This window comes from Phascolarctos cinereus, unplaced genomic scaffold (assembly GCF_003287225.1).
Source record: "Phascolarctos cinereus isolate Bilbo 61053 unplaced genomic scaffold, phaCin_HiC Scaffold_2;HRSCAF=192, whole genome shotgun sequence".
NCBI lineage: Eukaryota > Metazoa > Chordata > Mammalia > Diprotodontia > Phascolarctidae > Phascolarctos > Phascolarctos cinereus.
In genome coordinates, this window is record NW_027555625.1 from 313,556,303 (window position 1) to 313,573,401 (window position 17,099).

A 17,099-nucleotide genomic window follows, 5' to 3' on the forward strand; every position below is an offset into this window, starting at 1 on the left:
TGAATAGACCACAGTCGGAAGAGAATCTTGAGTTGGAGAGACCAACCAGCAGGCTTTTGTAGTAATCTAGTCATGAGTTGATGAGGGCCTGTAGGAGGGTTGTGGTAGTATCAGAGGACAAAAGGGAGAGTATTCAAGAGATGTTACAGATGTAAAATCGACAGGACTTGGCAACGTATTGGATATGGAAGGTAGTGGTGAGAGAGTGAAGAGTCAAGGATGATACCTAGTTTGTGCGTCTTGATGATTGGGAGGATGATGGTGACCTCAACATTAATAGGGAAGTTAGAGAAGAGGGCTTGGGAGGGAAAGATGAGGAGTTAAGTTTTGGATCTGTTAAATTGGAACTTGTCTTTAGGACGTCCAATTTGAGATGTCCAATAGGCAATTGGAACTGGTAGTCTGGAGGTTAGGAGAGAGACTGGAGCTGTATAAATAGGCCTGAGAATCACCTGCATGAAGTTGATAATCAAATCTAAGAGAGATGGTGAGTTTACCAAGTGAAATAGTATAGAGGGAAAAGAGAGGAGAGAAGAAGATAGAGCTTCAGGGGGTACCCCCTTTTAGCAGGTGTGACCTGCATAAAGATCTAGCAAAGGAGACTGAGGAAGAAGGGTCAAACAAGTAGGAGGAGGACCAGAATATTGTCACAGAAATCTAGAGCAGAGTAAGTAGGAAGAAAAGGGTGATTGAGTGTAGCAAAGGCTATGGAAGGGTCAAGAAGGATGAGGCCATCAGAAAAGACCATTAGATTTGTTAATTTAGAGAGCAGTTGGTAACTTTGGAAAGAGTCATTTTAGCTGAGTGATGAGGTCAGATGCCAGATTGTGGAGAATTATGAGAGTGAGAGGAAAAGAAGTGGAGGCATCAGTTGTAGATGTCCGTCTCAAAGGGTTTAGCCACGAAATGGAAGAAAGCTATGGGACAGTAGCTAGGGGGAGATGGATGGATTGAGTGAGATTTTTTTTGAGGTTAGAGGAAAAATGGAGATGTTTATAGACATTAGGGAAGTAGCCAGTAGATAGGAAGAGATTGAAGATAAGTGAAAGAATAAGGATGATAGAGGGGACAATCTTCTGGAGAAGATAGGATGGAATGGGATCACTTGGGCATGTAGAGGGGGTTAGTCTTGGCAAAGAGAAGGGCCAGCTCTTCACATGAGACAAGGGTGAAGGACATAGTGGCAGAAGGCACCTGGATGATGTGAGATGAGGAAGAGGGAAGGGAGGGAGAGCTCTTGGCACTGGTCTTAGTTATGAAGTAAGGTTCTTAGCTGAGAGCAGAAAGATTTATAAGAGGTTTGAGGAGGGATGAAAAGGTTTGAAAGGCTGCTGTGGTGAGTGGGAAAATGAGTGAATTAGGGAGAACTGCCTTTCTACAGTGAAGGGTCAGTTGAGATTGTTTAAGAAATTTCCAGTGAACTGGCTCAGCACAGTTTTGTGATTTTTCTCCATCGTCCTTCAGAAACACGACTCTTAGTGAAGGACGAAGTGTTTAATGAAAGTAATGCAAGACTGAAACTTTGCAAGGTAAGATAAGTGAGGGGGGAAAGGGACTCTAGAGAAGACAACAGCATAGAATTGAACAGGTTCACCCAGGGGGGTCAAGATAGGGAAGGGAGGAGAATGTAACCACTGAAGGGGTGATGGCCTGGGAAAGAACTGAAGGTGGAAGGATTGGAAGTCATGGTGACCAGGGCATAGGGGCAGGTGAAATTATAACTTACAAGGGAATGTCACAGTTGATGAACATGGAAGTGGAGATTTTATGGTGGATGTGGTGTTTGAATTGGGCTTTCAGAAGTGAGTAGAAATGCAATAAGCATAGAAGAGGAGAGAGGGCATTCCAGGCATGAGCAAAGGCAAGCAAGTGAGGGAGGAAGCAAACAGGATGTTTTCTAGGATTAGGAAGAGACTATGTGGACTGGTGCTTGGAATATACTGGTGCCAGGTTGTGGAAGGCTTTGAATGTCAGGCAAAGGAATTTGAACTTTACTTGGTGGGCAATAGGGAGGTACTTTGAACAGAGCAGTGACATGACCAGGTCTGTGTATAAGATAGACAGACCGTTGTAGCAACCAAATGAAAAAAAAAAGCCTATTAAAGAAAGCATTGAAAATAATATATTTCATTGATGAAAAGAGTTTTAAATTTGTTCCTTTTTTTCCCCTCAGGTAGTTTTAATGAGGGCCTACTAATTTAGGTTTGAGTTTGGGAAAAATGACTAATACCCCAAAAAATTATTTTTGGGGGGAGTGTTATGTTTGTTTTATTAGAGCCCAACTCAGGATATCTAAAAATCCTATTTTCTTCTCCCACTGTCTTATCATAGAGAAATGGGGTCCTACCATAAATCTGACATAATATATAACATAAATGTTAGTGTCCCTGAAACTTGTTTACAAAATGAACATCATTTGAAGAAGAGGATTTTTTCCTAGATCTTCCCCACTTCATTGTTTTTGTTAGGAACGATGTTGACTATAGTGGCTTGAGCTTAATTTCTGAGTAAAGAATGTAAGATTTTTTTATAATGTATAATGTAGGCATATTCCCCAAAATCGCAATGGAATTTTGTGCCCTTGCATAAGAACTCATCCATTTGTTAACATTAGGACATATAAGTGTCTAGAAATAGACTTTAAGGGCAAAAAACAAAGATGATTTTAGGTCAGCTGATAATTTAGTGACTTGGAAAAAACTTGATCTCTGCCAGAGGGAAAGGTAACTGAGTGAGCATTGTTAGTCATTGTTTTCTTTCCCAATATATTCTGCTGTCTCATCCAGGTGGTTCTAGAAACACCTGTTGTTTGGTGGAGATAGAACTCTAGATTGTTTTTTATCCAAAGTTGGGAGTGGCTCAATGCGGTGATTGGAAAGCAGGTACCCTCATCCCAGGAATATTAAGAACCACTGTGATATTGGCACAATATGAATAATCATTTTAATAGAGAATGGACAAGCATAGTACATATAGAATTCCCTTTTCCTGAGAATTACCGAAAGATTTGTTCATAACCAGATTGTTGTGGTATCTTTTGCTAATTCAGTCACCCTACTAATCCGTTATTTTTTATGCTAATGAACACCACCATGTAGCTTTTGGTTACACATTTCTATTATCATTGGGACCAAAAAAAAAAAAAAAAGGCAGCCTGGGAGCCTGAAATTACATGTTTACAATCTCCAGGTGAATTGTAGGCTTTTATCCTAAACCTAAGTTATAAAAAATTCTGAAGTTCAAAATCATGTGTTACAACTTAAAGGCTACCTGCAGAATTTATTTTAATATTAAATTGTTGGAAGCCAAAGCATTTAATTTTCTCCTGTGCATCTAAAGAATATCCATCTTCTCATTTCTATTTTGAATTATGTATAATTAGTTATAATTATATTACAATTAAAACTTTTTCCCTAATTCTACAATATTATTTGTCATTTTTATATTTCCTCAGAAGTATATATATTTTTGAACATTTTTATTCCTGAAAGTGTTTTGTTCCCCTTCTTAAGGCAAGATCGTAGTTTGTGTGTCATGAACAGTAAGATATTTGTAGGGGAAAAGAGGAGTGCTCCCACAAAGTGAAGTCTTTCTCATCCACCCTGTGACATTTACTCCCTTTTAGTAGACTCTTTGCCAAACATTCAGTCATTTTCCTGTAAAGGAGGTAGTATTGGGACCAGAACTGCAAGCTACAAACAACATAAGCTGTTTAACTCCTGTCTGGAGAGTACCTAGTAATTTGAAATTTGTAAGCCAGAAAATGCTAGAACATTCACTTTAGGTTTGAGTTTGCATGTTACCAGCAGTGAGAAATGGAAGATGACCTCTTCATTTATCATTTGTATTTCTCTGCTAGACCAAGTTTCTTCCCAGGAAGGGGAAATATCTGACTAAATTAAGACTATTCCATTTTAATTGAAGGGGAAAGTAGCAAAAGAAAAAAAGAGAAGAGAAGAAGAAATAGCAATCTAATCATGTCATTCTCCTACTCAGCTTTCTGTAACTCCCTGTTACATACTGAGTCAAATAGTGTGGCATTTTAAACTTTAACAGCCTGGCTTCAACTTTCTTTTCCCGTCTTATTTCACAACACTGCCCTTCATGGATCCACTTCCCATCAAGCTCCACTGCTCACTGCTTTCTTAGGAAGTTCAGTAGATAGAATGCTAAGGAGTCAGAAAGAATCCTGCCTCAGATATTTAATGTCTGTGTGATCCTGGACAAGTCACTTCTGTTTCCTCCTTTGTAAAATGAAGATAATAATAACACTATACCTTATTGGGTCGTTGTAAGTATAAAACATAATAATATACGTAAAATACTTTGCAAACTTAAGGTACAATATACTTACTAGCTGCTATTATTTTCTGACCTCATTGTGCCATTTCCTACCTCCATGCCTTTGTGCTTGCTGTCCCCTCCATCCCTAAAATGGACTCTTCCATTTACACACAGCTGCCAATAATTTCTCTTAAGCATATCTCTGACCATGTTACTTCCCAGTAAACTTCAGTGGCACTGTTTCCTCTAGGATAGAATATAAGCTTTTCATTAGCTTTTAAAGTCCTTCACTACCTGGCCCCAGCCTACCTTCTTAGCTTCATTATACATAGTCCCTGTCAGCACTTGAAGATCCAGTCTAACTGGCCTTCTCTGTGTTCTCTGTATCTCTCACCTTTGGGTCTATGCCCTGGTCATCACCCATGCCTAGGCATACTTCTTCCTTCTCCCCTCAGCCTCAGACACTGCTGCTTTTCCTACAAGTATTAAATCTCAGGCACCTCCTCCTACAGGAAACCTTTTCTGATCCCCATATACTCACACACCTGTCTCCCTTGATAGAATGTAAAGTACTTGAAAGTAGAGATTGTTTCATTCTTTATATTTATACCCCCACTGACCCATCACAGGGTCTGGCACATAGTATGTTCTTCATAAATGCTTGTTGATTGATTGAGACTTTCCTAGTCTAGCTAGGTTTAGTCTAGGTTTAGTCTTCAAAGCATAAACAATCCATTGCTGGGTCTACATTGGAAGCTTTTTCAGTCTGGTAAAACTTGCCAGGACTTGTGGCTCATTGTTTTGGCCTTTGAGAACCCAGTATCGTCTCTGTGACATGATGAAGTGCATAGTAGGTGCTTCATAAATGTTTGTTGAGTTGAATAGCAGCATTTTAAAAAGATGGAACAAAAACAGAATCTAGAAAGAATCCAATTGGGAGCTATTTTTCTTCTTAGAACTGTAGAGTTGTTTGAAATTGTTAATATTCTGGCAGAATAGTTGCCCAAATTTGTGGAAATTCATGTGATTACAAGCAGTGTTCTTTTCCCCCAGATATGTGGCAACAGCTCTTCCCACCCCTTCTCCTAATCTAATATAGTGCTGCTATGTCACACTAACAAGGTGGAGGGAAATATAGTCGAACTGAGGGCAAATTTCCTTTCCTGTCTTTAGAAAAAGCTTAATATTAACGAAAGATTTCCAGCTAACGCCTCATGTTTTTCAAACAGTATTCAGTACCAGTTAGAAGCTGTTGTCGGTCAGTGTTGGTAGCTTTTCTGATTTGTGGGAAATGAAGAGCATTCTCTTTGAGTAAATAGAATATGTCATAGATTGTGTTAGTGTAGTTAATTTTGTCTTTGCTGTTGTATCATATCAAATAAGATATTGTATGTAAAGTGCTATGTAAATGGACAGTTGTTATTCCAAGGCTTTATCAATATGTAGGACATACTCTTTGTTTGACTTAGGCCTCTTTAGTATATGCTCTACAAGCAAGCCAGCCTAGGGAAAAACCTAATAGACATCTGAACTAGGAATGTGAATCACTTTTTAATCAAACATATGATTAGTCAGGTGCTGTGCTGACAGAAGGAAGTAGGGCATTGCTTTCAAGGCTATTAGGTTATCATGAAAAGTGGGACAAGGTAGAGAAGGGAGTCAACTGTTAGGTCATCTTTTTGCCTCTACTTTTGACATCATGACCCAATACCAAACCAGTGTGTGCTTTAGTTTATCATCTGCCAAAACTGGCACATAGTAAATAGGCAGCAGTCATGCTTTTATTCACATTCATGATATAGCAGCTTCATTACATGAGCACTGAACTATTGTTTAAGTACAAAGTGGAAGTTATAGAGCATAGAAACATTCTCTAGCTACAAATTCAAGGCCTTATTTCCCTATGTTAGTCACCCTGTCATAGCAGGTTCGCTTCAAATATTCATTGGTTTAGTTTAAACACTGCACGGTCCAACCAGACTGCTGACTTGTTTTTTGCTCATATGAATAGGATCATGGACCTAGAGCTAGAACTAACATCAGTAGTTATCTACTCTAGCACCCCGTATTTTACATATGAGGAAACTAAGGCCCAGGGAATGTTAATAACTTTCTTACAGTCACATGGAAATCAGAAGATACAGGTATCAGAGACAGGATTTAAACCCGGGTCCTCTGACTTTGGAGTCACCATTCTTTCAGTTATGTCATACTACTTTTGTTCATGTTCTTCCCCCATCTAAAACATCCTCTTTTCTTCTCCCTATTTTATAAGTAAAGGTATTCTCCTTATTCCTCAGATGCCATGTCTTCTGTGGAGCCTTCCCAGATCAATCTAGTCCATCGTAATCTTTCCCTCCTTTAAATATACCGTGCTTATTGTCTCTGCACCTCACTTATCAATTCATTTCTCCTAAATAAAGGAAGCCCCTTATCAGGACTGTAAAATGTAAGACATTATAAATGTAAATATAAAATGAGGACATTATACTCGATGGCCTGAAATACCATCCAGATTCATTGATTCATTGTACTGCTTTGTAACGTCTCTTGTTTTGTAGTTTTGTATTGTTCAGTGTTTACATCCCATCTGACACATGCTGGCTTTGTAATCATAGGCAAATTACCTAACCTCTCAGTGCCCAAGTCTCTCTAAGATTATAAGTTAAAGGGGAGTTGTTTGCCAGTTTAGTAGATTAGTAGATTTTCCACACTGGGAGTCCTACGCCAATGTGAATTTCAAACCAAATAATATTGTTAAACCAGACACCTTATGATAATAGAACCTGAGTCAGGTTTTGTCATAACTTTTGTGTACCCTCATGGAGTTTAGAAAATTGTATACATACGTTTTCTGAAAATTTCAACCCCCTGATATTCTGTCTAAAAGAGGCTTTGAGCTCTTACCGTAACACAGTCACTTATTAGAAAATATATATTATATATATGTATGTATATGGCTGCATATATACAAGTACATATCTGTGTATTGTGTATATGTGCACATACCAAGGAGAGTGGCATTTTCTGATCTTAACATACACATTTGTAAAAAATTATATTAAGTCCTTCATTACACAGATACACACACGCATGTGTGCACACACACACACACATATATGCATACACACCTGCTCTCCCCTCTATGCTGTACGTTAGATGGCCACCTATTTTTACTATTCCTGTCCCTCCTTTGCCCTAGCTCAGTTCAGAAATACTTCTTTCTTTTCTTTCTGCAGACTATAATGTCAAGAAGAAAAGGAAAGCTGCAGAGATTCACCAAGCCCTGAACAGTGATCCTACTGATGTGGCTGCACTACGACGCATGGCAATTAGTGAAGGTGGGCTCCTGACAGATGATATCCGCCGTGAAGTGTGGCCAAAGCTTCTCAATGTCAACATAAATGACATTCCTTCTCCACCAGGTATAGGAAAAATAAATTTATTATGGGAAAATAATAGCCAGGAAATAGGGAAAGGAAGGACAGTCTCAGAGGTTTCGTCTCTGTTGCTGATGCCTAGAAGTAAATATGACTGTCTTAGGATGAATTTGTTTGGGGTTGTCTGTGGAGGGAAGAGCTACAGAATTACTAATATAGTTGCTACTCCTTCTCAGAGTTACTTCATAAACATCTGTTTTTATTTCCTCTTCACTGAATCTCATAGTTATAAGGGACCTTAGAGGGCATCTAATCCAACCTCTCCCAGTAGTAGTTTTTTCTGTAATACCCTGGACAAGTGGTCATCCAGCCTCTGAATACTACCATTGATGGGGAGTTCGGTATTGTGATGATGATCATTATCAATAGCATTGCCTCCTGGGCATCCCATTCTGTTTTTGGATAGATCTAATTATTAGGAAGATTTTTCTTTGTATTTTCCAAAATTTTACTTCCATATAGCTTCTAGCCTAGTTAAAGTATCTGGATCCAGGCAGGACTATTCTAATCCCTTTTCCAAATGACAGCCCTTTAGATATTTGAAGACTATATCATAGAGCCTTCCTCCTCCTCCAAAATTCTCTTGAGGCTAAAATTTGGTTTTCTTACTGTCTTGTCAATAACTTTCTTAAATATTTAAGTCCTGGAGCTAAATACTGAACTCTAAAAGTGGTTTTAAAGAAGACAGCAAGACCCTCAACTTCCTCATTTTGAATACTGCTTTTCTTTTTCTTTTTTCTTTCTTTCTTTATTTTTAGTTTTCAGCATTCACTTCCATAAGATTTTGAGTTCCATTCACTTCCATAAGATTTTGAGTTCCAGATTTTCTCCCCATCTCTCCTCTCCCCCTCCCACTCCAAGATGGCATGCAGTTTGATATAGGCTCTACATATACATTCATATTGAACCTATTTTCACATTAGTCATGTTGTAAAAAAGAATTAGAACCAATGGAAGAAACCATGAGAAAGAAGAAACAAACGAAAAAAAGAAGAATATTCTTTGATCTGCATTCAGAGTCCATAGTTCTTTTTCTGGATGTGGATGGCATTTTCTATCAGGAGTGCTTTGGAGTTGTCTTGGATCCTTGCATTGCCAAGAAGAGATGAGTCTGTTAAAGTTAGTCATCGCATATTGTGGCTGTTACTGTGTACAGTGTTCTCTGGGTTCTGCTCCCTTCACTCAGCATCACTTCATATACGTCTTTCTAGGTTTTTCTGATGTCTGCCTGTTCATCATTTCTTATAGCCTAATAGTATTCCATTATATTCATATACCACAACTTCTTCACCTATTCCTCAACTGATGGGCATCCCCTCAATTTCCAATTCTTTGCCGCCATAAAAAGAGCTTCTGTAAATATTTTTGTATGTGTATATGTCCTTTTCCCATTTGTATGATCTCTTTGGGATATAGACCTAGAAGTGGTATAGCTGGATATACACATTTTTATAGCCCTTAGGGCGTAATTCCAAATTGTTCTCCAGAATGGTTGGGTCAGTTCACAACTCCACCAACAATGCATTGATGTTCCAATTTTCCTACATCTTTTCCAGCACTTATCATTTTCCTGTTTTGTCATATTAGTCAGTCTGAAGGGATGATGTGGTACAGAGTTGTTTTGATTTGCATTTCTCTAATCAATGAACACTGCTTTTCTTAATGTAGCTTAATATTATATTATTTTTCTTAAATAATAACAGCTGGCACTTAATGTAGCACTTTAAGGTTTTCAGAGCACTTTACAAATGCTATCTCTTTCTATCCTCGTAATAGCACTGGGAGGTAGGTGCTATCAAATGAAATAATATTTGTAAAGTACTTAGCATGCTATGTTAGCACATAATAGGCACTATATAAATGCTTATGGCTTTCCCCCTTTTATAGTTGAGGCAACTGAAGTAGACGTTAAGTGGCTTGCCTGAAAAAACCCTACTCAATCCTTCCATTCCTGCTATCATCCTAAGTTTCTTCTTCTCTTTGTAGCTAAACTCTTCAAAAAAGCTGTCTACAATAGATATTTCTACTTTCTCTCCTTTTGTTCTCCTAAGCCCTTAAAATTTAGCTTCCAACTTTATCATTCCACCAAAATTTCCCTCTCCAAAGTTGCTAGTGATCTCTTAACTGCCAAATTCAGTGGCCTTTGTCAGTTTCTCGACCTCTCTGCTGCCTTTGACACTGTTGGTTATTCTTTCCTCCTCGAGTACTCTCTCGTCTCTAGGTTTTCAGGACACTAGTTTCTTCTGGTTTTCCTCCTGCCTATGTGACTGTGCCTACTCAGTCTTCCACATTACACTCTCTGAACTGCAGGTATCCCTCAGGGTTCTTTCCTAAGCTCCCTTCTCCTCTCCCTCTATAGTATCTCACTTGGTAATCTCATCACCACTAAATTTAATTACTGTCTCTAAGACTGATGATTCTCAGATCTACCTATATTGCCCCAACCTCTCCACTGACCTCCGATCTCACACCTTTCCAAGTGCCTTTCAGACATTTCTAACTAGATTTCTAGTAGACATCCAGTAACTAAATATATCCAAAATAGAACTAAGATCACAGAGGTACTAGTTAGAACCAGAATTCAAACCCAGTTCCAGTGACTTAAATTCAGTGTCTTCTGCTGCCTCGCACTTTCTTGCAGAAAGCTGATCTGCTCTTATAACAATAGGAAGGACATGGTTTTCAAGACCATAGGGAGAGACCTTAGCTTCTTTACATTCTGTAAACCTTGGAATCTCCTACTCTCAAATCTGAGTGTTTGTCTGTAGTGGAGATATTTCCTAACCAGTCAGATTCAGAATTCCCATCCTGAATTGTAAGATAAGTATATTGTAAGATAAGATATATGTGGAGGCACTAATTGCAAGTGAAAGTGTGGTCTTCAAAGAGTTCTTGATTTAGGTTTTGTTTAGAAATGCACACTCATTGTAGCTAGTTAGAGGACTGACTACTCTTGTATTGTTCTGAGTTTATCAGCAAGTTACATGGGGATATTCTCCTTCATTCTGCAGTGCCTTGTCTACTCTTAGTGATGAGACAGGAAAAAAGAACTTTTTAAAAAAATTTATATGATACCTATTTCTGTGATACTCAAAATACTTTCTCGGCCTTTTTTGAAAAAAGATAATAACTCTTTCACTCTGTCTTTTTGTGGGTTCTGCTGCTTTAGAATTTGTTTAGAGCCATTTTTTATAGGTATTTGGAGGGATTTGGGGGAGAACTCAAGCAAGTCACTGCTTTTACTCTACCATCTTGGCTCCGCCCCGAAAAAAGATAATAACTCTTTAAAACCCAAGGAGTAGTGGACAGGTGAGATTAATCCTGTGTACTTTCTCCCTTTACTGATAACTTTAACTTGATGGAAATGAGTAGAACTAGGTTTGAATGGTAGAGATGTGTTGGGCTACAAAATCAGGAATTCTGCCAAAGACATGACCTGAGTTATGTCCTGTTTTGAGAAGCAAGTCAGTATATTTCTGTCCCTACAGATAGGCCTTTGATTCTAGATTGTTTTATGCCTGACTGTATTTTGTTTCAGAAGAAATTTTTTTCATTGTTAAAGAAATGTTCACAGTTAGAATGAGCTGGCTCATTGAAGTAGGGAGTTCCCTGTCATTACAGCAGTTCAAGCAGAAGCTACATGACCACTTGTCAAGGTTGCTGTAGTACGAAATGATCCCTCAGGTAGGGATTGGAATAGATTTATGAGAATACTTTCAACTCTAGGATTCTTTACAGTACTATTGTAACAAGAACCTACTGTGTGCAGAGCATCATGCCTAGACTAAAGTGGTACATAGGTTAGATACAACATAGTTCCACCCCCAAGGAGTTTACAGTCTAAGGGGATACAGTGCCAAGGACAGGTAATTATGCTAAGCAGGTATTACATGATAAGTATATTAGAGAGGTTTGAAACAAAAAGGTCTGTGAAATCTGAGGGGAAAGGTTACCAGCCAAGGGCCTTCAAGAAGGTACCATGGAATGGGGTGGATTTTGAGTTGGGCTTTAAAGACCAAGAAGGGGACAAAATAATGTTATGAAATATTGCTGTTCTTTTTATTCTCGCAGAGAAGTCTCTACGGGAAGATAGCAAGGACTACCAGCAAGTACTTCTAGATGTGAGACGATCTTTACGGCGATTCCCACCTGGTGAGATCATGGCTATCCTGGCTTGCTCCCTGTTTCGTTCTTTGTGTCCCCATTTTCTTCCTTGTTGCTGTGGCTTCCCTTGTCAAAGTCATCTGCATTTACCCATGAATTTCCTGCCTCTCTTTCCTCCTTTGTCCACCCCCACTCACTCAAGATTCTCAGGCTCTTCGTGTCAGTGGCAGCAACAAGAACACTGATGAGGTGGGAAACTGGGAGGCAAAAGTGCTTTGTACATGACGCCTTTGATCCTCCCTCCAGTGTGTCCGTTAGTAACTTCAAATCTGTTGAGTCATTTTATCCCTTGAATGATGACTTTCTGGCTTATGATATAGAGGTTCAAGCTAAAAAAAATAAATATGCCTGACATATTGATAGTGAACAAATAAAGCCATCAGTGGGGCTTAATAGGGATTAGAGCCATACTTAAATCCATACTCAATCTGCTTTAAAGGAGTAAATTACTATGGATTTTGAGCACTAATAAGTCCTGTTAATGCCTTAAGTTGATTAGATTTAGATCATGTTGTCTAATGTCTATATTGCCATCCTTGGGCATGCAGGTACTTTGGGAGGCCACTTGGCCTATCGAGCTGAATATTTCAGTAGAACATTACCTTTACATATAGCTCTATTCTATTGTTTAAACCCTGTAGTCATCCTTATATCCTTGGAGGAATAAGAAATACTTTTATGAAAGAAAAAACTGAGCCAGAATTCTGTTTTTATCATCTGTTTATTATTCTCCAGGGAATTTTGTATCTGGAGTCATGAGGCCAAGAGAATCTCCTGGTTTTACATAGACAGCCAGTGACTAAAAACCTGTTGCTTTGTTTATCTTTTGAAAGGGTTCTTTTTCCTGACTGCATTTTTTCTTTTTTTTTCCAGCTCATTTTTTAAAATATAAATTTATTTATTTTTAGTTTTCAATATTCACTTCCACAAGTTTTTGAGTTCCAGATTTTCACCCCATCTCACCTCTCCCCCACCCCAAGATGGCATGCATTCTGAATATCCCTTCCCCTAGTCTGTCTTCTCTTCTATCTCTTCCCCCCCCCCCCCCTTCTCTTATTCCCTTCCCCTTCTATTTTCCTGTAGGGCAGGATAGACTTCTGTACCCTATTTCCTCTATTTCTTACTTCCCAGTAGCATGTGAAAACATTTTTTTAAATATGTTTTTAAAACTTTAGGTTTCAGATTTTCTTTCTTCCTCCCTCCCCACCCACCCTCATTGAATAGGCAAGCAACTCAATATAGGTTGTATATGTGCAGTTATGCAAAACACTTCCATAGTAGACATGTGAAAAACTAACTCTATTTCCCTTAATCCTATCCTACCCTCCCATTTATTCTATTCTTTCTTTTGACCTGTCCCTCCTCAGAAGTATTTGCTTCTGATTACCCCCTTTCCCAATCTGCCCTCCTCTCTATCATCCCCCTGCTCTCTTGTCCCCTTCTCCCCCTATTTTCCTGTAGGGTAAGACAGATTTCCATACCCAATTGAATGTGTATATTATTCCCTCCTTAAGCCAAATCCTATGAGAATAAGATTCACTCATTCCCTCTTGCCTTCCCCCATTTCCGCTCCACTGTAAGAGCCTTTTCTTTCTGTTTTTTTTTGTGTGAGATAATTTACCCCATTCTACCTCTCCCTTTCTTCTTCTCTGAATATAATCCTCCCTCATCCCTTAATTTTATTCTCCAGATAAGACCCCTTAATTTTCAACTTGCCTGGTGCTCTCTATCTATCTATACATACATATATTTTTTTCCTCCAACTAACCTAATACTGACAAAGGTCTCATGAGTTATAAATACCATCTTTCCATGCAGGAATGTAAACAGTTCAATCTTAATAAGTCTCTTATGATTTCTCTTTCCTGTTTACCTCTTCATGTTCCACTTGAGTCCTGTATTTGAAAGTCAAATTTTCTATTCAGCTCTGGTCTTTTCATCAGGAATGCTTGAAAGTCCTCTATTTCACTGAATGACCATTTTTTCCCCTGAAGGATTATACTCAGTTTTGCTGGGTAGGTGATTCTTGGTTGTAATCCTATCTCCTTTGCCCTCTGGAATATTATATTCCATGCCCTGAGGTCCTTTAATGTAGAAGCTGCTAAATCTTGTGTTATCCTGGTTGTGTTTCCACAGTACTTGAATTGTTTCTTTCTGGCAGCTTGTAATATTTTCTTCTTGAGAATTTGGCTACAATATTCCTAGGAGTTTTCCTTTGGGGATCTCTTTCAGGAGGAGATCAGTGGATTCTTTCAATTTCTATTTTGCCCTCTGGTTCTAATATTCAGGGCAGTTTTCCTTGATAATTTCTTGAAAGATGATGTCTAGGCTCTTTTTTTGATCATGGCTTTCAGATAGTCCAATAATTTTTAAATTTCTCTCCTGGATCTATTTTCCAGGTTAGTTGTTTTTCCAGTGAGATATTTCACATTATTTTCTAATTTTTCATTCTTTTGGATTTGTTTTACAGTGTCTTGATTTCTCATAAAGTCACTAGCTTCCAATTGCTCTATTCTAATTTTTAAGGAAATATTTTCTTCAGTATTTTGGACTTCCTTTTCCTTTTGGCCAATTTTTCTTTTTAGGGCATTTTTCTCCTCATTGGCTTTTTGGACCTCTTTTGCCATTTGGGTTAGGCTATTTTTTAAGGTGTTATTTTCTTCAGTATTTTTTTGGGTCTCCTTTAGCAAGCTGTTGACTTGTTTTTCATGATTTTCTTGCATCACTCTCATTTCTCTTCCCAGTTTTTCCTCTACTTCTCTTACTTGCTTCTCAAAATCCCTTTTGAGCTCTTCCAAGGCCTGGGACTGATTCATATTTTTCTTGGAGGCTTTGGATGTAGGAGCTTTGACTTTGTTGTCTTCTTCTGGTTGTATATTTTGATCTTCTTTTTCACCAAAGTAAGATAATATAGTCTGACTCTTTTTGCGCTGCTTGCTCATGATCCTGGCCAATTACTTGAGTTTTAAACTCTTTGTTAAGGTAAGAGTCTGCTTCCAGTGTGGAGAATGTACTGTCCCAAGCTTCAGGGGTTTGTGTAACTGTTTTCAGAGATACTTGTAGGGACCTATAAATTTTCAGTTCTTCCAAGGTGGTATGATAAGGGACGAGGTGTTTACTCCTTTCCTGGCCTGTGACCACAAGTATTCCTTTCTGTTCTATAACTGTGAGGAGGGTTTCCTCTCCACAGCCACTACAAGCTTCACCTTGATAGCGCTCCTCCTCACCCCAGCACTGCTGCCCAGAACTGTGACCCAGATCCAAACATGGGCAAAACAAGAGATTCCTGCCTCAGCACTGGCAAAGAGATCCCTGCAATCCCTCTCTGATCAGCCACTGGATTCCCCCTCAGTCTGTGGGCCGGAAGCTTGGAAAGCAGCTGCCCCCCCCCCCCCCGCCAAGAACCACACTCTTGGGGAAGGGAGCTGAGACCCCGCCTTCCTCTCTCAGCACCGACAGACACAGACTTTTCCCACTGACCTTCTAAGTTGTCTTTGGCATTCATGGATTAAGGAGTCTGGAAACCTCCACAGCTGCCCACAATTCAGTCTTCTGTGGCCTGCTGCAGGTTTGCTGCGGCCTGTGCGCCCACGCCTCACTGCGCTTCACTCCCAGCCCTGCGCGATACATCTTTCTGATCAATCATCCAGGTTGTCTTGGGCTGGAAATTTGTTTCACTCTGTCTTTTTGTGGGTTCTGCTGCTTCAGAATTTGTTTAGAGCCATTTTTATGAGTATTTGGAGGGGTTTGGGGGAGAGCTCAAGCAAGTCACTGCTTTCACTCCGCCATCTTGGCTCCACCCTGCATTTTTTTTCCTTATACACACAGAATATATCTATGCAATATGTGTCTGTGTGAGTATGTATATACATATACCCATATGTATACCCTGGTTCCCTTTCCTATCCTAGTTACCTAGTCTAGAATATATAGGACAATTTTCCCTAAAAATCCTTTTTTTAATTTTTATTTTAACAACTTCAGTACTTCAGAGGTCTGTAATTTCAGTGATATGTGGATACTTCCACTACCAACACAGATTCTAACTCTTCTGTAACTTGGTTTTCAAGAGTTATCATTAGAAAATCAATCCTATGTTTGGCAAGTTGATAAAGAACCCTTTTCTAACTTAGTTAAATTAATCTTCAGAAAACAGTCTGTCTTTGAGACTGCTTGAAATGGTTTTTAGCTTGTTAAGACTTGCCAGAGTTTACGCTTATTGTCACAGTCTTTGAGAAACCGTCATCATTATAAAGTGTGTCACAGTAGGATTTTAGGGGAGTTTCTGACCACAAAATCTGTTTATCCCATTTACTGTTTTTCCATTTAAGCCAAGGGTTCTTAACCTAGGGTTCATGAACTTGTTTGTTTTTTTTTTTTAATTAATTTATTTTGATTTATCAACAATCACTTCCATAAGCTTTTGAGTTTTAAATTTTTTCCCCCTCCTCCCCAAGATGGCATGCAATCTGATATAGACTATATATATATATATATATATACATTCCTGTTAAACATATTTTCACATTAGTGATGTTGTAAGGAAGAATTAGAAGCAATAGGAGGAACCACCAGAAAGAGGAAACAAAACACAGCAGAAGAAAAAAAAATAGCAAATAGTATGCTTCGATCTGCATTCAAACTCCATAGTTCTTTCTTTGGATGTGGATAGCATTTTCCATCATTAGGCCTTTGGAGATGTCTTAGATCCTTATATTGCTGAGAAGGGCTAGGTCTATCAAAGTTAGTCATCACACAATTTGGCTGTTACTGTGTATAATGTTCTCCTGGTTCTGCTCACTTCACTCAGCATCACACCACCACACAAGTCTTTCCAGGCTTTTCTGAGGTCAGCCTGCTCATCATTTCTTATAGCACAATAGTATTCCACTACATTCATAACATGAAATACTTTGATAACTGTATTTTAATATGATTGGTTTCCTTTATAACCCTATAATTATGTGAATTTTATTTTATGCATTTAAAAACATTATTTTGAGAAGGGTTTCACCAGACTGGCAGAGGGGTCCATAATACAGAAAAGGTGAAGAATCTTTGATTTAAACCATCATTGATCTATAAGTATTGTAGACTGTACTTTCCTGGTGCTCTTACGCTCAAACTGTCATTTAAATTATTTTTTTTATTAATTTATTTTTATTTATCAGCAATTGCTTTCACAAGCTTTTGAGTTTTAAATTTTTCTCC

At 38.6% G+C, this 17,099-nt stretch overlaps 1 protein-coding gene across 2 annotated transcripts in view; it reads left to right on the forward strand.

Annotated features, from left to right (window-relative positions):
• TBC1D20 (TBC1 domain family member 20) overlaps positions 1-17,099 on the forward strand; it is a 40,336-nt gene that overhangs the window by 3,805 nt on the left and 19,432 nt on the right. For both annotated transcript variants that reach the window (XM_020990677.2, XM_020990676.2), the window contains exons 2-3: positions 7,524-7,709; positions 11,796-11,876. In XM_020990677.2, coding sequence (XP_020846336.1) covers positions 7,524-7,709; positions 11,796-11,876 — 267 coding nt within the window. The remainder of the gene's footprint in view (positions 1-7,523; positions 7,710-11,795; positions 11,877-17,099) is intronic.